At 45.3% G+C, this 24451-nt stretch overlaps 1 protein-coding gene across 1 annotated transcript in view; it reads right to left on the bottom strand.

Moving 5' to 3' along the window:
- The window catches only part of LOC106592356 (metabotropic glutamate receptor 5), a 123236-nt gene that overhangs the window by 11570 nt on the left and 87215 nt on the right, over positions 1-24451 (bottom strand). Inside the window, exons 8-13 of the mRNA XM_045690269.2 lie at positions 23216-23340; positions 22808-22985; positions 20322-20448; positions 6339-6456; positions 663-849; positions 1-56 (exon numbers count right to left, since the gene is read on the bottom strand). The exon at positions 1-56 is cut by the window's left edge and continues 103 nt beyond it. Coding sequence (XP_045546225.2) covers positions 1-56; positions 663-849; positions 6339-6456; positions 20322-20448; positions 22808-22985; positions 23216-23340 — 791 coding nt within the window. The remainder of the gene's footprint in view (positions 57-662; positions 850-6338; positions 6457-20321; positions 20449-22807; positions 22986-23215; positions 23341-24451) is intronic.

Here is a 24451-nt window from a genome sequence, read left to right on the forward strand (position 1 = left end):
TTCTTGGTACAGATCTTCTTCTTACTGCCAGCCAGGATACGAGCTATACGGTTAGTCTGGAATAAACAACAACAACAACACAGTCAGGATACCAGCTATACAGTTAGTCTGGAATAAACAACAACACAGTCAGGATACAGGCTATACGGTTAGTCTGGAATAAACAACAACACAGTCAGGATACAGGCTATACGGTTAGTCTGGAATAAACAACAACACAGTCAGGATACAGGCTATACGGTTAGTCTGGAATAAACAACAATAACAACACAGTCAGGATCCAGGCTATACGGTTAGTCTGGAATAAACAACAATAACAACACAGTCAGGATACCAGCTATACGGTTAGTCTGGAATAAACAACAACACAGTCAGGATACAGGCTATACGGTTAGTCTGGAATAAACAACAATAACAACACAGTCAGGATACAGGCTATACGGTTAGTCTGGAATAAACAACAATAACAACACAGTCAGGATACAGGCTATACGGTTAGTCTGGAATAAACAACAATAACAACACAGTCAGGATACCAGCTATACGGTTAGTCTGGAATAAACAACAACACAGTCAGGATACAGGCTATACGGTTAGTCTGGAACAACAACTGTAATACAGTCGTTGACATTGTAGCTGTATGTTTATGTGTGTGTGTGTACCTTAGTGACCAGGGCAGAGTAGCTCATGGCAGGGGACAGTCCTATCCCCAGTCTCTGTAGGTAACAGTGTGCAGCATGGGGCTTGGCGATGAGGCTGAAGGTACAGAGGTATCCCAGGCAGATCCCAGCCAGAATGATGTAACACAGCTCTCTACTGCTCGACTTTACCACTGGGGTGTCATAGAACCTACACACACACGCGCACGCACGCACGCACGCACGCACACACACACACACACACACACACACACACACGCAGTTACACACACACACACACACACACACACACACACACACACACACACACGCAGTTACACACACACACACACACACACACACACACACACACACACACACACACACACACACACGCAGTTCACACACACACACACACACACACACACACACACACACACACACACACACACACACACACACACACACACACACACACACACACAGAGTTACACACACACACACAGAGTTACACACACACAGAGTTACACACACACACACACACACACACACACACACACACACCACACACACACACACACACACACACACACACACACACACACACACACACACACACACACACACACACACACACACACACACACGCAGTTACACACACACACACACACACACACACACGCAGTTACACACACACACACACACACACACACACACACACACACACACACACAGAGTTACACACACACACACAGAGTTACACACACACACACACACACACACACACACACACACACACACGATCAAATTGACATTCATACTAATGTTTGCAGCATGCTAGACTATGCCAGTCCTCTCTGGACAAACATAGTTCCCTATATGGGGATTAGGGTGCCAGTTGGGTCAAAGCTTGATAAGTCTGTTAGACCAACCCTGCATCCCAAATGGAACACTATTCCTTACTTAGTGACCTATACTCTTAACATTAGTGTTGACTTGAGGAACCTTGGAGATCCTCAAGAAACCCCTGGAGTCCCTCAAGGAACCAGTGGAAGTCAATAGTTGATATTTGGTAAGTTGAGGGGTTCTTGGAGGAACCTTTTTGATCTGGAAAGGTTCCTCCATTGTGGCCAAAATGGTTCTTCCAGGAAACTTTACTTCTAAGAGTGTATGGGCCCTGGTCAAAAGTAGTGCCCTACACCTGGTCAAAAGTAGTGCCCTATACCTGGTCAAAAGTAGTGCCCTATACCTGGTCAAAAGTAGTGCCCTATACCTGGTCAAAAGTAGTACCCTATACCTGGTCGAAGGTAGCGCCCTATACCTGGTCAAAAGTAGTGCCCTATACCTGGTCAAAGGTAGTGCCCTATACCTGGTCAAAAGTAGTGCCCTATACCTGGTCAAAGGTAGTGCCCTATACCTGGTCAAAAGTAGTGCCCTATACCTGGTCAAAGGTAGTGCCCTATACCTGGTCAAAAGTAGTGCCCTATACCTGGTCAAAGGTAGTGCCCTATACCTGGTCAAAAGTAGTGCCCTATACCTGGTCAAAGGTAGTGCCCTATACCTGGTCAAAAGTAGTGCCCTATACCTGGTCAAAGGTAGTGCCCTATACCTGGTCAAAAGTAGAACCCATACCTGGTCAAAGGTAGTGCCCTATACCTGGTCAAAAGTAGTGCCCTATACCTGGTCAAAAGTAGTGCCCTATACCTGGTCAAAAGTAGTGCCCTACACCTGGTCAAAAGTAGTGCCCTATACCTGGTCAAAAGTAGTGCCCTATACCTGGTCAAAAGTAGTGCCCTATACCTGGTCAAAGGTAGTGCCCTATACCTGGTCAAAGGTAGTGCCCTATACCTGGTCAAAGGTAGTGCCAGATAAAGTACCAGTCAAAAGTTTTAGAACACCTACTCATTCAAGGGTTTTTCTTTATTTTTACTATTTTCTACATTGTAGAATAATAGTGAAGACATCAAAACTATGAAATAACACATATGCAATATGTAGTAACCAGAAAAGTGTTAAACAAATTAAAATATATTTTATACTTGAGATTCTTCAAAGTAGCCACCCTTTGCATTGATGACAGCTTTGCACACTCTCTCAACCTGCTACATGAGGTAGTCACCTGGAATGCATTTCAATTAATAGGTGTGCCTGGTTAAAAGTTAATTTGTAGATTTCTTTCCTTCTTAATGCGTTTGAGCCAATCAGTTGGGTTTGTATACAGAAGATAGTCCTATTTGGTAAAAGACCAAGTCCATATTATGGCAAGAACAGCTCATATACGCAAGAGAAACGACAGTCCATAATTTCTTTAAGACATTAAGTCAGTCAATCCGTACAATTTCAAGAACTTTGAAAGTTTCTTCAAGTGCAGTCGCAAAAACCTTCAAGCACTATGATGAAACTGGCTCTCATGAGGACCGACCCAGAGTTACCTCTGCTGCAGAGGATAAGTTCATTAGAGTTACGAGCCTCAGAAATTGCAGCCCAAAAAAATGCTTCACAGAGTTCAAGTAACAGACACATCTCAACATCTCAACATCAACTGTTCAGAGGAGACTGCGTGAATCATGATTTCATGGTCGAATTGCTGCAAAGAAACCACTACTAAAGGACACCAATAAGAAGAGACTTGCTTGGGCCAAGAAACATTAGCAAGTAGACCGGTGGAAATCTGTCCTTTGGTCTGATGAGTACAAATGTGAGATTTTTGGTTCCAACCGCTGTGTCTTTGTGTGACGCAGAATAGGTGAAGGGATGATCTGCGCATGTGTGGTTCCCACTGTGAAGCATGGAGGAGGAGGAGATGTGATGGTGTGGGGGTGCTTTGCTGGTGACATTGTCTGTGATTTATTTGAATTCAAGGCACACTTAACCAGCATGGCTACCACAGCATTCTGCAGCAATGCACCATCCCATCTGGTTTGCGCTTAGTGGGACTATCATTTGTTTTTCAACAGGACAATGACGAAACACATCTCCAGGTAGGCTGGACACGTGACCTTTTTAACAACGCTTTTTTCTGATAAAAACTTGTTCATTGCATCCGTCATGGAGCCCAGTTTCATAATATGACCATATGTCCCAGCTGTTTGCCGTAGTTTTGAAGTATTCACAAAAAACAGGACTTATTTTAGTCCTATTAGTTCTATAGAGCACCGTGGCACCAACCCGCCTTCCGAACGTTCTATTCCCAGCTTGTTGTTCTATGTCACAATGCCTGCTTCACTATTGTTGGCAATGAGACCTGCTCACATTGTTTTATAGTTAAAATGTAAACAACAAAATAATTACTAATGGAACTCTGAGGTCGTCCCGTTGTTTCCTATAAGGGAAATAGAGGCATGTCTGTCTATTTCGTCAAATATCTCGCAATGTGTATATTTCGATTTCTTTCAAGTTGGGCACCATTTTAAATCAGGAGAATCTCCTCTTTGTAATTATGTAAGTCTGGGCAGCGAGCTCGTTTGTCATCGATCACTAGACCAGAAATAGTCAGAAGTTCTCATTTTTTTCCATACTTTCTCATTACGCATATCTCATTACGCACAGTTGACACCATCAAGTTGCGGATGTTTACTTTCTACACAAGTCATTTTTTTCCAGTTTTGTCCGACAAACAGATTGTAGTGGTAAAATAAAAAGAGATACATATTTTTGTACCATTTAGGCGAAATGGAATTCTAAGCATCTGTCACGCTGGTATGAAAGATCGGGAGACAGGCACAGGAATATTTACCCAAATTACAGCGTGCCGTGTAAAGGCACGGGGACGAAGACCAAACAAACACACGTATACAAAAACACAGGGTAGAAACCCAAACAAAAGAGAGAGGAGTACCTCGAATAAATAACACAATCGCACAATGATTATCGCACGGGACGAGACCTGTAATCATCTGCGCAATCCACAATGGCACGAAAGCCAAAACATACGGCAAAACGGTACTCACACAACCAACGGACATTGAAACAATAATCAACAGGACAATGGGGAACAAAGGGCACACTTATACAATTACTAATCACTGGGAATGGGGACCAGGTGTGCGTAATGACAGTTCCGGAGGGATCCGTGACAGCATCGCTCCAATCAAAACAGGTTCTGAGAACAGTCAATTCCATTCATTTTTTTATGGGCTCGCGCTAATGTTCCAGCTTATTAACCAACGTTCTTTTGCTGTTTTTCAGCCTTGGGTGAATATTGACTCATTCTATTGTCCAGCCTACTCCAGACTGTGTAAGGGCTATTTGACAAGGAAGGAGAGTGATGGAGTGCTGCATCAGATGACCTGGTTTCCACAATCACCCGACATCAACCCAATTGAGATGGTTTGGGATGAGATGGACCGCAGAGTGAAGGAAAAGCAGCCAACAAGTGCTCAGCATATGTGGGAACTGCTTCAAGACGGTTGGAAAAGCATTCCAGGTGAAGCTGGTTGCGAGAATGCCAAGAGTGTGCAAGGCTGTCATCAAGGAAGCAGGTAGGGGCGGCAGGTAGCCTAGTGGTTAGAGTGTTGGGCCAGTAACCAAAAGGTTGCTAAATCGAATCCCCGAGCTGACAAGGTAAAAATCTGTCGTTCTGCCCCTGAACAACGCAGTTAACCCACTGTTCCCCGGTAGGCCATCATTGTAAATAAGAATTTGTTCATAACTGACTAACCTGGTTAAATAAAGGTTAAATATAAAGGTTAAATATAATTATAAAGCAACGGGTGGCTACTTTGAAGAATATAAAATATATTTTGATTTGTTTAACACTTTGAATGGTTACTACATGAATCCATGTGTGTTATTTCATAGTGTTGATGTCTTCACTATTATTCTACAATTTAGAAAATTGTAAAAAAATAAAGAAAAACCCTTGAATGAGTAGGTGTGTCCAAACTTTTGACTGGTACTATATATAGGGTACATGATGCCAGTAGATGTATAGATAGTCTATAAGAGGTGTAGGCTGAGGGTACATGATGGGTACATGATGCCAGTAGATGTATAGATAGTATATAAGGGGTGTAGGCTGATGGTACATGATGCCAGTAGATGTATAGATAGTCTATAAGGGGTGTAGGCTGAGGGTACATGATGCCAGTAGATAGGGGGTACATGATGCCAGTAGATAGGGGGTACATGATGCCAGCAGATGTATAGATAGTCTATAAGGGGTGTTAGCTGAGGGTACATGATGCCAGTAGATAGTAGATGTATAGATAGTCTATAAGGGGTGTCGGCTGAGGGTACATGATGGGTAATATGGTGCCAGTAGATGTATAGATAGTATATAAGGGGTGTTAGCTGATGGTACATGGTGCCAGTAGATAGGGGGTACATGGTGCCAGTAGATCTATAGATAGTCTATAAGGGGTGTAGGCTGAGGGTACATGATGCCAGTAGATAGGGGGTACATGGTGCCAGTAGATAGGGGGTACATGATGCCAGTAGATGTATAGATAGTCTATAAGGGGTGTCGGCTGAGGGTACATGATGCCAGTAGATGTATAGATAGTCTATAAGAGGTGTAGGCTGAGGGTACATGATGCCAGTAGATGTATAGATAGTCTATAAGGGGTGTAGGCTGAGGGTACATGATGCCAGTAGATAGGGGGTACATGATGCCAGTAGATGTATAGATAGTCTATAAGAGGTGTAGGCTGAGGGTACATGATGCCAGTAGATGTATAGATAGTCTATAAGAGGTGTTACCTGATGAATATGGAGGTAACAAACAGAGTAGCCATGAGCCCCAGACAGGCAAACACCACCGCTGCTATTGGTTCAGGGTCCCCCCAACGTACGTACTGCACAGGGATAGGCTCACAACCTGGAAAAACACACAAACACACACACTGTTAGTAATATTCTCTGGGTCTCCCCAATGTATGTACTGCACAGGGATAGGCTCACAACCTGGAAAAACACACACACACTGTTAGTAATATTCTCAGGGTCCGTCCCCCCCCCCCTCCCCTCAACGCACATTCTGCAGCGTGTGTGCGCTCGTGCTTGTGTAGGTCACATGCTCAGCTGAGTCCAGGCCACAGTAACACACTAAATATCTCTAAAGGAATGGCTGCTGAGAGGGACCAACCCGCGTGATTCACCTGTGCTACATTCTCTCACTGTGCGACCCAGGGCGGAAGGTAACCTAGCAGCTAGAGTGTTGGCCCAGTAACCAGAAATTTTGCTAGTTTGAATCGCCGAGCCATCTAGGCGAATGTGTAGATCTGTCCTTGAGAAAGGCACTTTAACTCAAAATTGCTCCAGGGTCACTTGTCAATAATGGCTGATCCCTGGCCATGACCCGACTCTCTGAGAGTGTATCCGGGGGAGAAGGATGTGACAATGAAATGTGTGAAACAGGACAAATATAAATCGACCCCTATTTCAACATTGATATTTTCAGAGTCTGATGGAGAAACAGAGTCATCTAAATCAAATCAAATGTATTTATACAGCCCTTCTTACATCAGCTGATATCTCAAAGTGCTGTACAGAAACCCAGCCTAAAACCCCCAAAACAGCAAGCAATGCAGGTGTAGAAGCACGGTGGCTAGGAAAAACTCCCTAGAAAGGCCAAAACCTAGGAAGAAACCTAGAGAGGAACCAGGCTATGAGGGGTGGCTAGGAAAAACTCCCCTAGAAAGGCCAAAACCTAGGAAGAAACCTAGAGAGGAACCAGGCTATGAGGGGTGGCCAGTCCTCTTCTGGCTGTGCCCGGTGGAGATTATAACAGAACATGGCCAAGATGTTCAAATGTTCATAAATGACCAGCAGGGTAAAATAATAATAATCATAGTAGTTGTCGAGGGTGCAACAAGTCAGCAACTCAAGACTAAGTGTCAGTTGGCTTTTTCATTCATTCAAACTTTATTAGTCACATGCGCCGAAAACAACAGGTGTAGACTTTACAGTGACATGTTTACTTACAAGCCCTTAACCAACAGTGCAGTTCAAGAAGAGTTAAGAAAATATTTACCAAATAAACTAAAGCAAAAACATTTTTTTTATAAAAAGTAACACAATAACGAGGCTATATACAGGGGGTACCAGTATCGAGTCAGTGTGGAGGCTATATACAGGGGGTACCAGTACAGAGTCAGTGTGGAGGCTATATACAGGGGGTACCAGTATCGAGTCAGTGTGGAGGCTATATACAGGGGGTACCAGTATCGAGTCAGTGTGGAGGCTATATACAGGGGGTACCGGTACAGAGTCAGTGTGGAGGCTATATACAGGGGGTACCAGTATCGAGTCAGTGTGGAGGCTATATACAGGGGGTACCAGTATCGAGTCAGTGTGGAGGCTATATACAGGGGGTACCGGTACAGAGTCAGTGTGGAGGCTATATACAGGGGGTACTGGTACAGAGTCAATGTGGAGGCTATATACAGGGGGTACCGGTACAGAGTCAATGTGGAGGCTATATACAGGGGGTACCGGTACAGAGTCAATGTGGGGGCTATATACAGGGGGTACCGGTACAGAGTCAATGTGGAGGATATATACAGGGGTTACCGGTACAGAGTCAATGTGGAGGCTATATACAGGGGGTACCGGTACAGAGTCAATGTGGAGGCTATATACAGGGGGTACCGGTACAGAGTCAATGTGGAGGCTATATACAGGGGGTACCGGTACAGAGTCAGTATGCGGGGGTACAGGTTAGTCGAGGTAATTTGTACATGTAGGTAGGGGTGAAGTGACTATGCATAGATAATAACCAGCGAATAGCAGCAGTGTACAACACAAATGGAGGCGGGGATCAATGTAATAGTCCGGTGGTCATTTGTTCACCATGTTGACAGAACAGAGATAGCTAGCTAGCTGCAACACTTCAAACACCATGTTAACAGAACAGAGATAGCTAGCTAGCTGCAACACCTCAAACACCATGTTGACAGAACAGAGATAGCTAGCTAGCTGCAACACTTCAAACACCATGTTAACAGAACAGAGATAACTAGCTAGCTGCAACACCTCAAACACCATGGTGACAGAACAGAGATAGCTAGCTAGCTGCAACACCTCAAACACCATGTTGACAGAACAGAGATAGCTAGCTAGCTGCAACACCTCAAACACCATGTTGACAGAACAGAGATAGCTAGCTGTAGCGCCTCAACCACCATGTTGACAGAACAGAGATAGCTAGCTAGCTGCAACACTTCACATACCATGTTGACAGAACAGAGATAGCTAGCTAGCTGCAACATTTCACATACCATGTTGACTGAACAGCAAAAGCTAGCAAGCTGCAACACTTCAAACACAATGTTGACAGAACAGAGATAGCTAGCTAGCTAGTGCCTCAACCACCATGTTGACAGAACAGAGATAGCTAGCTAGCTGCAACACCTCAAACACAATGTTAACAGAACAGAGATAGCTAGCTAGCTGCAACACCTCAAACACAATGTTAACAGAACAGAGATAGCTAGCTAGCTGTAGCACCTCAAACACCATGTTGACAGAACAGAGATAGCTAGCTAGCTGCAACACCTCAAACACCATGTTGACAGAACAGAGATAGCTAGCTAGCTGCAACACCTCAAACACCATGTTGAAAGAACAGAGATAGCTAGCTTTAGCACCTCAACCACCATGTTAAGAGTTAGGTTATCCAACTAACAAGACCGATTTAGCTAGCTAGCTGCAATACAAATAAAATAAAATTGTATTTGTCACATGCGCCGAATACAACAGGTGTCGACTTTACAGTGAAATGCTTACATACAAGCCTTTTCCCCAAAAAATGCAGAGTAAAAAAAGTACGAAAATGTGAAAATAAAAATAGTAACAAAATAAATAACAATAACAAAGCAATATAAAAGGAGAACCGAGTCAATGTGCAAGGGTACGGGGTAATGGCGGTAAAATGTAGGTAGGGGTAAAAGTGACGAGGCAATCAGGATAATAAACAGAGTAGCAGCAGCATATATGAAGAGTGTGAAGAGTGTGTATGTGTGTGTGGCGTCAATATGCATGTGCATGTGTGTTTTGTGTGTGTGTGTGTGTGTGTGTGTGAGCGTAAGGCGTATATACTGTGTGTGTATATGCGTGTGTTGGAGTGTCATTGTTAGTATGCGTGAGTGTGTGGGTAGAGTCCAGCGAGTGTGCATAGAGTGGCTGGGGTCTTTGACAATTTTCCGGGTCTTCCTCTGACAACGCCTGTTGTAGAGGTCCTGGATGGCAGGCAGCTCGTCCCCAGTGAGGTACTGGGTCGTCCACACCATCCTCTGTAGCTCCTTGCGATTGAGGGCAGTGCAGTTGCCGTACCAAGCGATGATTCAGCCAGTCAAGATGCTCTCAACGGTGCAGCCGTAGAACTTTTTGAGGATCTGAGGGGCAATGCCAAAACTTTTCAACCTCCTGAGGGTGAAGAGGCGTTGTCGCGCCTTCTTCACGACTGTGTCGGTGTGTGTAAACCATGTTATGTCCTTGGTGATGTGGGTACAGAGGAACTTGAAGCTCTCAACCCACTCCACTACAGCCACGTCAATGTGGATAGGGGTGAGCTCGCCCCTTCGTTTCCTGTAGTCCACGATCAGCTCCTTTGTCTTGCTGACATTGAGTGAGAGGTTGTTGTTCTGGCACCACACTGGCAGGTCTCTGATCTCCTCCCTGTAGGCTGACTCATCGTCGTTGCTGATCAGGCCTACCACCGTCGTGTTGTCATCAAACTTGATGGTGTTGGAGTCGTGCGTTGCCAGGAGGTTAGAGTCAAGGGGATATATATCTTTTGGGGTGAAATAAATATATAAACGTATAAATATATCTCATACAACTTTTGAAGTTAATGTCATGGCATCTTCATGTGAGAAAAACACTCTTGAAAAGGGCGGGACAGCTGCTCCGGATGTGGATGTGAAAATGGAAAATATATAACATTCACGGTGGTAGGCAGGAGATAATTAAAAAACAATATTCTGTCATTGTTGATAGAGATTGAATATGGAATCTGTCTGATATACAAAAAGCTTGGGGGGAAAATACAGAGAACGTCTGACTCACTAATAAAGACACGATGGTCTTTAACTGTATTAGCCGAAGTGAGAAAACGAGATGATAAATTCCTTCTTGATAATCATGATAGGACATTGCAGAAAGAGAAATATAGTCTGAGGGCTCTAAAAACATTGAAAGGCAAAATTCAACAATTGCAGAAATGCAAAGGTCGATACGCCAGACTTGGCCCCCACCTGTGCGTTCTCTGTTCCATCAATCTACCCTCACGTTGAGCTGAGCAAGGCAGCTCGAGTTTCAAACATCTGGTCAGAACTTCCTAGCTTTGAGTCAACAGATTCTGACAGCGGTGACGAACGATGTCTCAGGCCGACCAGAACACAGGCGGTTAAAATTAAGTAAAGAAAAACCTCCAGTGACGTTAATCAAACATAAATCAGCATCTCCAAAACAGATGAATGGTCAAAGACTTTGAAGCATCGACGAGACGTGGGTATGAAGTCTTGGGAACATTTAAGGCGATATAAAAAAAACTCTATATTCTACATCGTTATGATGGGGTTACAGTTGTTAGCCTTTGTTTTGAACAACAGTGAACATGGCGTACCTGAAGAAATGGTTTATAGAGCTGTGGGTGGTGAAGAGCAAGATGTGGCCGATTGATGGAGAGCCAGACATGTTTTCCTTAAGGGTCTGACCAATGCCACCTCTAATTGGGAGGAGATAACCAAATGTGTCCAAAAACTGAAAGAGCCGTTTGTTGAATTTGAAGAAAGGTTTAGAGCAGAGTCAAAGTGGGTTACCCAACACGGAAGATGAAAATGCACTCAACTCTTCCAAAAAAATGGGGCAATCACACATCAGTTGACGCAATCCATACACGATGATTTGCGCAAAGCCTTTGTTTCCACAACTACTGATTGGTAGAGACAAAGCAACGGCGACATCACCGTTGATGTTTCTGTCACTACTGGACAGAAACGTCAATCAACATAATAAACCGTCTGTCATCAGAGTAGTTCAGGTTTCCGAGTGAAACCATCAACGTTATTCGTTCAGCAGAAGAGAAACCTGGTGAATGTCATTATTGCGGGATTTCTGGTCACTGCCAACGAGAAATGTCGGAGAAAAAAAAAAAAAAAAAGTGTCCTTATGAGAAGTGGCCAGGGGAATCAGAGACCGTCTAAGAGAAAATGGAAACAGGACAACAGCCCTAATGACACAATGCTGATGCAGAAATTGAAGAAGCTTCTCTCCGTCTCAGCAGCACAGTTTTCTGGATTCCGTGGAGACATTCACCATTCCCTGAGTTTATCTTATACACAGACGGTTCAAGCATTGTGGAGAGGGGAGAGAGGAAGGCAAGCGGGCAGTTACTACAATGGACAATGTGATAGTGACAGGCACGTCATCTGCAGGAACATCAGCACGGTGGCAGATCGGTGGCTTTGACTGATGCATGCAAACAGGTTGAATGGGACACCAGAGGATTCATGACATCCCTGTGAGGTCCTGTGAAGAATGGACCAGAGGTGGCGGCTCTAACGAATGCTCTCCAGTTGCCCGGACAAGTTGCAATTTTGAAAATGAAAGCAAATGGAAAAATCTTTACATACGAGAATTAAAGGTAATGACCTGGCTGACAGAGCTGCTAAGGTGGCTGCCAAGCGAACACCTCTTGTCACCTAAACGGATTAGGAAATACACCTTGGATACATTGCAACACATAAAGAGACATGCAGAGTAATAGACAAACAAGTAAAAGAGGCGTGGTGAATAAAGCCAGAGTGGGGACATGACGTACCGCCAGGACAGTGGGTGAGGATAAATAAAAAACCTAACAGACACATTAGGGCCAAAAAGGGAAGGTCCTTATCAAGTTTTGCTCATAATCAGGACAGCAGTAAAAGTCCAGGGAAAATCACGATGGATACATGTCATTCATTGCAATGTTGTCCATTTTGATGACAAAGCGGAGCCTGGAGATTAAAGAACTGATTGATTAGCAATCAGGGGGCCGATCTCCGGGTGAAGAAGCATAATAAGATGATCAGAACCCGATAAGCGTCTCTGTTGTACACCGCAGTCGTCATATTTGTATTTGTATTTATTATGGATCCCCATTAGTTCCTGCCAAGGCAGCAGCTACTCTTCCTGGTGTTTATTATGGATCCCAATTAGTTCCTGTCAAGGCAGCAGCTACTCTTCCTGGGGTTTATTATGGATCCCCATTAGTTCCTGCCAAGGCAGCAGCCCCCGGGGTGGACCTCGTTCCTGCCGCGCGCCCCCGGGTGGTCCTCATTAGCCTGCCGGCGCGCACTCCGGGGGGTCCCCATTAGTTCCTGCCAAGGCAGCAGCTACTCTTCCTGGGGTTTATTAAGGATCCCCATTAGTTCCTGCCAAGGCAGCAGCTACTCTTCCTGGGGTTTATTATGGATCCCCATTAGTTCCTGTCAAGGCAGCAGCTACTCTTCCTGGGGTTTATTATGGATCCCCATTAGTTCCTGCCAAGGCAGCAGCTACTCTTCCTGGGGTTTATTATGGATCCCCATTAGTTCCTGCCAAGGCAGCAGCTACTCTTCCTGGGGTTTATTATGGATCCCAATTAGTTCCTGTCAAGGCAGCAGCTACTCTTCCTGGGGTTTATTATGGATCCCCATTAGTTCCTGCCAAGGCAGCAGCTACTCTTCCTGGGGTTTATTATGGATCCCCATTAGTTCCTGCCAGGCCAGCAGCTACTCTTCCTGGGGGTTTATTATGGATCCCCATTAGTTCCTGTCAAGGCAGCAGCAACTCTTCCTGGGGTTTATTATGGATCCCCATTAGTTCCTGCCAAGGCAGCAGCTACTCTTCCTGGGGTTTATTATGGATCCCCATTAGTTCCTGCCAGGCCAGCAGCTACTCTTCCTGGGGTTTATTATGGATCCCCATTAGTTCCTGCCAAGGCAGCAGCTACTCTTCCTGGGGTTTATTATGGATCCCCATTAGTTCAGCCAAGGCAGCAGCTACTCTTCCTGGGGTTTATTATGGATCCCCATTAGTTCCTGCCAAGGCAGCAGCTACTCTTCCTGGGGTTTATTATGGATCCCCATTACTTCCTGCCTAGGCAGCAGCTACTCAACTTGGGGTTTATTATTGATCCCCATTAGTTCCTGCCAAGGCAGCAGCTACTCTTCCAGGGGTTTATTATGGATCCCCATTAGTTCCTGCCTAGGCAGCAGCTACTCAACTTGGGGTTTATTATGGATCCCCATTAGTTCCTGCCAAGGCAGCAGCTACTCAACTTGGGGTTTATTATGGATCCCCATTAGTTCCTGCCAAGGCAGCAGCTACTCTACCTGGGGTTTATTATGGATCCCCATTAGTTCCTGCCAAGGCAGCAGCTACTCTTCCTGGGGTTTATTATGGATCCCCATTAGTTCCTGCCAAGGCAGCAGCTACTCTTCCTGGGGTTTATTATGGATCCCCATTAGTTCCTGCCAAGGCAGCAGCTACTCTTCCTGGGGTTTATTATGGATCCCCATTAGTTTCTGCCTAGACAGCAGCTACTCAACTTGGGGTTTATTATGGATCCCCATTAGTTCCTGCCAAGGCAGCAGCTACTCTTCCTGGGGTTTATTATGGATCCCCATTAGTTCCTGCCAAGGCAGCAGCTACTCTTCCTGGGGTTTATTATGGATCCCCATTAGTTCCTGCCAAGGCAGCAGCTACTTTTCCTGGGGTTTATTATGGATCCCCATTAGTTCCTGCCAAGGCAGCAGCTACTCTTCCTGGGGTTTATTATGGATCCCCATTAGTTCCTGCCAAGGCAGCAGCTACTCTTCCTGGGGGTTTATTATGGATCCCCATTAGTTCCTGTCAAGGCAGCAGCTACTCTTCCTGGGGTTTATTATGGATCCTTATTAGTTCCTGCCAAGGCAGCAGCTACTCTTCCTGGGGTTTATTAAGGATCCCCATTAGTTCCTGCCAAGGCAGCAGCTACTCTTCCTGGGGTTTATTATGGATCCCCATTAGTTCCTGCCAAGGCAGCAGCTACTCTTCCTGGGGGTTTATTATGGATCCCCATTAGTTCCTGTCAAGGCAGCAGCTACTCTTCCTGGGGTTTATTATGGATCCTTATTAGTTCCTGCCAAGGCAGCAGCTACTCTTCCTGGGGTTTATTAAGGATCCCCATTAGTTCCTGCCAAGGCAGCAGCTACTCTTCCTAGGGTCCAGCAAAATTAAGGCAGTTATACAATTTAAAAAACATTATAATACATTAATTTCATAATTCATAACACGCTAAGTGTGTGCCCTCAGGCCCCAACCCAACTACCACATATCTACAACACAAAATCCATGTGTACGTGTGTGTATAGTGTGTATAGTGTGTATGTTATCATGTGTGTGTATCCATGTGTCTGTGTCTATGTTTGTGTTACTTCACAGTCCCCGCTGTTTCATAAGGTGTATTTTTTTCCTGTTTTTTAAATCTGATTCTCCTGCTGCATCAGTTACTTGATGTGGAATAGAGTTCCATGTAGTCATGGCTCTATGTAGTACTGTGCTCCTCCCATAGTCTGTTCTGGACTTGGGGACTATGAAGAGACCTCTTGTGGCATGTCTTGTGGGCTATGCATGGGTGTCTGAGCTGTGTGCTAGTCGTTTAAACAGACAGCTCGGTGCTTTCAACATTTCAATACCTCTCACAAATACTGATGTTCTGTCTTAGGATCTATCTTATTGTCACGTCCTGACCAGTAATAGGGGTTATTTGTTATTGTAGTTTGGTCAGGACGTGGCAGGGGGTGTTTGTTTCATGTGGTTTGGGCTATGTATTTAGGTAGAGGGGTATTTGTTTTATATGGTTCGGGGTGTGTGTGTGTATGTAGAGGGGTGTTGGATTTATGTGTTCCGGGGGTTTTTGGTTTATGTTCTTGTTTTGTATTCTATGGGTTTCTATGTTGAGCCCTGTTTTTCCACCTGTCCCTTTGTGGGAGATAGTTTTTTTGCACTGCTGTTAGTATAGCCTGCGAAACTGTCTTACTGTCGTTCTTTGATTATCCCTTAAAAAAAGAGAGCACGCAACCCGCGCGCCGGCACCCCTCGCTCCGTGACACTTATGAACTTTCTGACATTTTATGACAGAACCTGAGAAAGACCATCAGATAGAACGATTGAACGTATGATGTTCTTCGGTGCTGTCATAGAACGTCAGATAGGTTATATCTGATGTTCTATTTGACGTTCTACCTTCGGTTCTTTCTTAGGTACTATAATAGCTTCTACTTCGCCACCATGGCCTATTTATTGCCTTAACTTACCTCATTTGCACTCACTGTATATAGACTTCTTGTTTTCTTTGTTCTACTGTATTATTGACTGTATGTTTTGTTTTACTCCATGTGTAACTCTGTGTTGTTGGATGTTGTCAAACTGCTTTGCTTTATCTTGGCCAAGTCGCAATTGTAAATGAGAACTTGTTCATAACTGAGAACAGGTCACAGTTATGAAAACTTAGGACACTAAAGAGGCCTTTCTACTGACTCTGAAAAACACCAAAAGAAAAATGCCCAGGGTCCCTGCTCATCTGCGTGAACGTGCCTTAGGCATGCTGCAAGGAGGTATGAGGACTGCAGATGTGGCCAGGGCAATAAATTGCAATGTCCGTACTGTGAGACACCTAAGACAGCGCTACAGGGAGACATGACGGACAGCTGATCGTCCTCATGGTGGCAGACCACGTGTAACAACACCTGCACTGGATCGGTACATCCGAACACCACACCTGCGGGACAGGTACAGGATGGCAACAACAACTGCCCAAGTTACACCAGGAACGCACAATCCCTCCATCAGTGCTCAGACTGTCCGCAATAGGCTGAGAGAGGCTGGACTGAGGGCTTGTAGGCCTGTTGTAAGGCAGGTCCTCACAAGACATCACCGGGAACAACGGTGCCTGTGGGCACAAACCCACCGTCGCTGGACCAGACAGGACTGGCAAAAAGTGCTCTTCACTGACGAGTCGCAGTTTTGTCTCACCAAGGGTGATGGTTGGATTTGCGTTTATCGTCGAAGGAATGAGTGTTACACCGAGCCCTGTACTCTGGAGCGGGATCGATTTGGAGGTGGAGGGTCCGTCATGGTCTGGGGCGGTGTGTCACAGCATCATCGGACTGAGCTTGTTGTCATTGCAGGCAATCTCAACACTGTGCGTCACAGGGAAGACATCCTCCTCCCTCATGTGGTACCCTTCCTGCAGGCTCATCCTGACATGACCATCCAGCATGACAATGCCACCAGCCATACTGCTCGTTCTGTGCGTGATTTCCTGCAAGACAGGAATGTCAGTGTTCTGCCATGGCTAGCGAAGAGCCCGGATCTCGATCCCATTGAGCACGTCTGGGACCTGTTGGATCGGAGGGTGCGGGCTAGGGCCATTCCCCCCAGAAATGTCCGGGAACTTGCAGGTGCCTTGGTGGAAGAGTGGGGGTAACATCTCACAGCAAGAACTGGTAAATCTGGTGCAGTCCATGAGGAGGAGATGCACTGCAGTACTTAATGCAGCTGATGGCCACACCAGATACTGACTGTTACTTTTGATTTTCACCCCCCTTTGTTCAGGGACACATTATTCAATTTCTGTTAGTCACATGTCTGTGGAACTTGTTCAGTTTATGTCTCAGTTGTTGAATCTTGTTATGTTCATACAAATATTTACACATGTTAAGTTTGCTGAAAATAAACGCAGTTGACAGTGAGAGGACGTTTCATTTTTTGCTGTGTTTAGAATCTAAGACAGAACCTTATAGTGCCAAGATCTCAATTTGTAGTTGAACAAGTCATTGTATGTATAGATTTGTTTAACTTGACTTGAAAAAATGTTCTCTTAGAATGCACATCTTGGACTTGACTCGAGACTCGACCCGTTCTACTTGTGACTCGACTGGAGACTCGGACCTTGTGACTTGAGACTTGCTTATGACTCAAATAATATTAACTTGTTCCCACATCAGGGTGGTAATGGTGTGAGCTTTCTGTACAAAAACAAAGTAAGGATAAACATAAAAAAGTCACAAAATAGCAAAGTCGGATTGGAGCACGTAAGATGTCGGCCATCTCCGTCGGCGCCATCGTTTCACCTCAACTACCATGTCGATGGTAGGTTATCCAACCAACTAACAAACAGAGATGACTAAAGTTAGCTAGCTAGCTTCAACACCTCAACTACCATGTGATAGTTAGGTTATCCAACCAACTAACAAAACAGAGATGACTAAAGTTAGCTAGCTAGCTTCAACACCTCAACTACCATGTTGATAGTTAGGTTATCCAACCAACCAACAAAACAGAGATTACTAAAGTTAGCTAGCTAGCTTCAACACCTCAACTACCATGTTGACAGTTAGTTTGAAAAATCTGCCGATGTGCCCTTGAACAAGGAATTTCAAATAAAAGTATATTGGTCGAAAACACAGATTTTCAGATGTTAATGCGAGTACAGCGAAAATGCTTGTGTTTCTAGCTCCAACAGTGCAGTAATACCTAGCAATACAATAGACATACAATCCAAAAAGAGTAAAAAAATAAAGAAATTAAGAAATATCAGAAAGTGCAATATCACTTAACCCTTATTGTTCCAGGGTCACTGTTGATAATGGCTGACCCTGACTGTGACCTCACTCTCTGAGGGTGTCTCGGTGGGAATTGGAGTATGCAAAAAAAAAAAAAACATTTCCATTTCATACACACTTGTACATGTGTGAAACAGGACAAATATATATGTCTCATCTTGATTATTGTCCAGTTGTGTGGTTGAGTGCTGCAAGGAAAGACCTAGTACAGCTGCAGCTGGCCCGAGAATAGAGCGGCACATATTTGCTCTTCATTGTAATCAGAGGGCTGATATAAATACCATTCGTGCCAGAGTTGAGGAGAGACTGACTGTATCACTTCTGCACTGACGTTGCGGTTAAAGTTCGTAAGGACACACACTCATGTGTATAACATCTAAAGACCTGCATCACTAAACTGAGAGCTTACCGTATCTAAAAGGATGTATTTGGGTGTTTTTTGAGTTTTTGTTGATTTTTTTTGTGTGGGGGGGGGGGGGCCCTATACTACACAATGAGGATGAGGAAGTGATTTAGTGTTTGGGGTAAGTTTCTCTAAAACAGCCTCCCGAGTGGTGCAGTGGTCAAAGGCACTGCATCGCAGCCGGCCGCGACCGGAAGACCCATGTGGCGGCGCACAATTGGCCCAGTGTCGTCCGGGTTAGGGGAGGGTTTGGCTGGCAGGGATATCCTTGTCTCATCGCGCACTAGCGACTCCTGTGGCGGGCCGGGAGCAGTGCACGCTGACACGGTCTCCAGGTGTACGGTGTTTCCTCCGACACATTGGTGCGGCTGGCTTCCGGGTTGGATGTGCGTTGTGTCAAGAAGCAGTGCGGCTTGGCAGGGTCTTGTTTTCGGAGGACGCACGGCTCTCGACCTTCGCCTCTCCCAAGTTCGTAAGGGAGTTGCAGCGATGAGACAAGACTGTAACTACCAATTCGATACCACGAAAACTGAGGGAAAAAAGGTAAAAGTTTAAAAAAAATGTTATAAAAAGAAAATCGTAAAAAATATTATCTGGACCCTTCTATAACATCTGAGATGTTGATGTAAAAAAAAGATAAGTCTCCTTTAAAGGCCCAGTGGCCAGTTTTTCACATAATGAGGATGGAATAATGCTGGGAAATTGTGAAAACGATGATAATGCCCTTTAAAGTGTAAGAGCTGTTTGAAAAGACTGTCTGAAATTTCTGCCTGTCTTGGTGGGGGTGGAGTTTAGGACTGCCTGGTGATTAGTTAATAGACCAATAAGAAAGAGAGCTCCAAACCTCTCAGCCAATAACAGTTTGTTTTCAGTTTTCCCCTCCCCACTCAGAACACTCCCAGACAGTCCTGTTTTGGATTCTTTTTGATCATTTTTATGGAAAACAATCACAGTAAGGTTCTTGATTATTACCGGTATTTGTTTAGACAGTTTGGACAGTTTATCTAGACAGTTTGGACAGTTTGTCTAGACAGTTTGGACAGTTTGTCTAGACAGTTTGGACAGTTTGTCTAGACAGTTTGGACAGTTTGTCTAGACAGTTTGGACAGTTTGTCTAGACAGTTTGGACAGTTTGTCTAGACAGTTTGGATGTCTTACCGGTCATGTCGTCAGTAGGCCCCCAGGTCACAGGCTCGGCAGGTGTGTGTGTGCCTGTGTGTGTGTGTGTGTGTGTGTGTACATTATTTTTATGTACATATTCTTAATCATTCCTTTACACGTGTATTAGGTAGTTGTTGTGAAATTGTTAGATTACTTGTTAGATATTACTGCACGGTCGGAACTAGAAGCACAAGCATTTCGCTACACTCGCATTAACACCTGCTAACCAGGTGTATGTGACCAATACAATTTGAGCTGAGCCTTCTGGCAGGGTTCAGAGCAGACTGACTGTATGATGGTGGAGGCGTTAGTCCAGATCTCTTCGTCGTCCATCCTCAGTCCTCCCTGGTCCCAGCTCCCCACATGGATATAACTGTACTGATCCACACCATCACCACCCAGACGTGTGTGTGTGTGTGTGTGTGTGTGTGTGTGTGTGTGTACCTGTGTGTGTGTGTGTGTGTGTGTGTGTGTGTGTGTGTGTGTGTGTGTGTGTGTGTGTGTGTGTGTGTGTGTGTGTATGTGTGTGTGTGCGTGCGTGCGTACCGGTCAAGTCGTCGGTAGGCCAGGCCCCCAGGTCACAGGCGCGGCAGGTGTACTCATCAAATACAAACTCATTGTCTTTACAGGGAGTACAGGTCCAACAGCAACTGACCTCTCCTTTACGGATCACCTGGCGACACGTAGAGAGGAGAGATGAATCAGGGTGTTACAGATCACCTGGTGACAGGTAGAGAGGAGAGATGAATCAGGGTGTTACGGATCACCTGGCGACAGGTAGAGAGGAGAGATGAATCAGGGTGTTACAGATCACCTGGTGACAGGTAGAGAGGAGAGATGAATCAGGGTGTTACGGATCACCTGGTGACAGGTAGAGAGGAGAGATGAATCAGGGTGTTACAGATCACCTGGTGACAGGTAGAGAGGAGAGATGAATCCGGGTGTTACGGATCACCTGGTGACAGGTAGAGAGGAGAGATGAATCAGGGTGTTACGGATCACCTGGTGACAGGTAGAGAGGAGAGATGAATCAGGATGTTACAGATCACCTGGTGACAGGTAGAGTTGAATCAGGGTGTTACAGATCACCTGGTGACAGGTAGAGAGGAGAGATGAATCAGGGTGTTACAGATCACCTGGTGACAGGTAGAGAGGAGAGATGAATCAGGGTGTTACGGATCACCTGGTGACAGGTAGAGAGGAGAGAGGAATCAGGGAGGTACGGATCACCTGGCGACAGGTAGAGATCAATCAGGGTGTTACGGATCACCTGGTGACAGGTAGAGAGGAGAGATGAATCAGGATGTTACAGATCACCTGGTGACAGGTAGAGAGGAGAGATGAATCAGGGTGTTACGGATCACCTGGTGACAGGTAGAGAGGAGAGATGAATCAGGGTGTTACAGATCACCTGGTGACAGGTAGAGAGGAGAGATGAATCAGGATGTGTAAAAAGAACTAAAAAGCAGATTTTTTTTTGAGAACTGTCAAACAGAGTAGTGAGTGGATTAGAATCCAGCGACGTCGTTTCCTTATTTTCTTATTTAAACATGTACCATTTTATTAGAAGACCTTGACAGCGCTGTAGTTTTGCGTTACAGGAAGCTTCCAGTTATAGCCCGGGCGTGTTTATGTTGCTTCAATCCCTGAACACAACCAGCGACTTTTAGAGACTCGCTTCTTTTTTTAAGCCAAGCGTCTATTTCCTTTAATGCACACAATTCTAGTTAAAATGTTAAAAATAATAAAATAGCAATATCTCCCTGCACGTTTATGAATGCTGCAGATAGTGAGCAGTGTACGGAGCTGTGTGACTGTGTTTCTGTGTGTAAACTAGGTCTACTCTGTGTTTCTGTGTGTATCCTAGGTCTACTCTGTGTTTCTGTGTGTATCCTAGGTCTACTCTGTGTTTCTGTGTGTATCCTAGGTCTACTCTGTGTTTCTGTGTGTATCCTCGGTCTACTCTGTGTTTCTGTGTGTATCCTAGGTCTACTCTGTGTTTCTGTGTGTAAACTAGGTCTACTCTGTGTTTCTGTGTGTATCCTAGGTCTACTCTGTGTTTCTGTGTGTATCCTAGGTCTACTCTGTGTTTCTGTGTGTATCCTAGGTCTACTCTGTGTTTCTGTGTGTATCCTCGGTCTACTCTGTGTTTCTGTGTGTAGACTAGGTCTACTCTGTGTTTCTGTGTGCATCCTAGGTCTACTCTGTGTTTCTGTGTGTAAACTAGGTCTACTCTGTGTGTATCCTAGGACTACTCTGTGTTTCTGTGTGTAGACTAGGTCTACTCTGTGTTTCTGTGTGTAAACTAGGTCTACTCTGTGTTTCTGTGTGTATCCTCGGTCTACTCTGTGTTTCTGTGTGTATCCTCAGTCTGCTCTGTGTTTCTGTGTGTAGACTAGGTCTACTCTTGTCGTTAATTAACAGACACATTTGCTGTCACTCAGTCAGAAAGTGCATCAGAGTTCCCTTTGCTCGAGCTTGTCATGCACATTGACAGCTTGCTTGCAAATCTCCTCGCCATGTGATTGATCACAGTAGCAGGCGATCGGGAGGCAGCAGCAATCGTATCGATCAGACAGACCCAAACAGAACCAAACAGACCCAAACTGACCCAAACAGAACCAAACAGACCCAAACAGACCCAAACAGACCCAAACAGAACCAAACATGCGAGGGAGAAGTGATCGGTTGAAACAAGTGAACGGATAAATCCATCTTCTCTCTATCCAATCAGAGCAGTTAGACCCACCCTTCTCTTTCAAGCCTAGTCAGAAGAGGGTTTTTGTTTTTGTTAGGTGCATTTGATGGATTGGACGTGAGAAAGATGAGTGTTGGCACCCGAAATAAAATACTTTTATATAAACAAAATCCATCGCAGATCAGACACAGGATGTTGTGCTTCAGAAACAGAAACCGTTTTTAGATCAGGATTTAACGTTCTGGATCACAGACACCGATGACGTCTGAGCCAAAGTACAAAAGATTTGTTTGTGTGTGTGTGTGTGTGTGTGTGTGTGTGTGTGTGTGTGTACCTTGATCTGAGCTTTCTGGCAGGGTTCAGAGCAGACTGACTGTATGATGGTGGAGGCGTTAGTCCAGATCTCTTCGTCGTCCATCCTCAGTCCTCCCTGGTCCCAGCTCCCCACATGGATATAACTGTACTGATCCACACCGTCACCACCCAGACGCTTAAAGTTCATGATCTCATACCTAAAACACACACACACACACACACACACACCGGTCAATAATAACAATCACTACATCATCAAAACAGCACCTCCAATATAACCCCTCTTCAAACATTCTATCGCCTCCCCCCAAAAAATGTATTCACTCACCTCCACGCTGGTAAAAGAGAAGAGTCTCTCCAGACACACACACACACACACACACACACACACACACACACACACACACACACACACACACACACACACCTGCCCGGTGAGTCTCCGTTCTGGTCAAAGCGGATCGTCTCTCCAGAGACTCCAGTGAAGTTGGTTCTCATCAGGAACTCCAGCAGCTTACGACCATCGATGGGCCGCATGGCATCACACAGACCCTGGTAACCAGGACAGAACAGAGAGAGGTGTTAACACAGACCCTGGTAACCAGGACAGAACAGAGAGAGGTGTTAACACAGACCCTGGTAACCAGGACAGAGAGAGGTGTTAACACAGACCCTGGTAACCAGGACAGAACAGAGAGAGGTGTTAACACAGACCCTGGTAACCAGGACAGAGAGAGGTGTTAACACAGACCCTGGTAACCAGGACAGAACAGAGAGAGGTGTTAACACAGACCCTGGTAACCAGGACAGAACAGAGAGAGGTGTTAACACAGACCCTGGTAACCAGGACAGAACAGAGAGAGGTGTTAACACAGACCCTGGTAACCAGGACAGAACAGAGAGAGGTGTTAACACAGACCCTGGTAACCAGGACAGAACAGAGAGAGGTGTTAACACAGACCCTGGTAACCAGGACAACACAGACCCTGGTAACCAGGACAGAACAGAGAGAGGTGTTAACACAGACCCTGGTAACCAGGACAGAACAGAGAGAGGTGTTAACACAGACCCTGGTAACCAGGACAGAGAGAGGTGTTAACACAGACCCTGGTAACCAGGACAGAACAGAGAGAGGTGTTAACACAGACCCTGGTAACCAGGACAGAACAGAGAGAGGTGTTAACACAGACCCTGGTAACCAGGACAGAACAGAGAGAGGTGTTAACACAGACCCTGGTAACCAGGACAGAGACACGAGAGAGGTGTTAACACAGACCCTGGTAACCAGGACAGAACAGAGAGAGGTGTTAACACAGACCCTGGTAACCAGGACAGAACAGAGAGAGGTGTTAACACAGACCCTGGTAACCAGGACAACACAGACCCTGGTAACCAGGACAGAACAGAGAGAGGTGTTAACACAGACCCTGGTAACCAGGACAGAACAGAGAGAGGTGTTAACACAGACCCTGGTAACCAGGACAGAGAGAGGTGTTAACACAGACCCTGGTAACCAGGACAGAACAGAGAGAGGTGTTAACACAGACCCTGGTAACCAGGACAGAACAGAGAGAGGTGTTAACACAGACCCTGGTAACCAGGACAGAACAGAGAGAGGTGTTAACACAGACCCTGGTAACCAGGACAGAACAGAGTGAGGTGT

Source organism: Salmo salar, chromosome 11, assembly GCF_965601325.2.
Source record: "Salmo salar chromosome 11, fSalSal1, whole genome shotgun sequence".
NCBI lineage: Eukaryota > Metazoa > Chordata > Actinopteri > Salmoniformes > Salmonidae > Salmo > Salmo salar.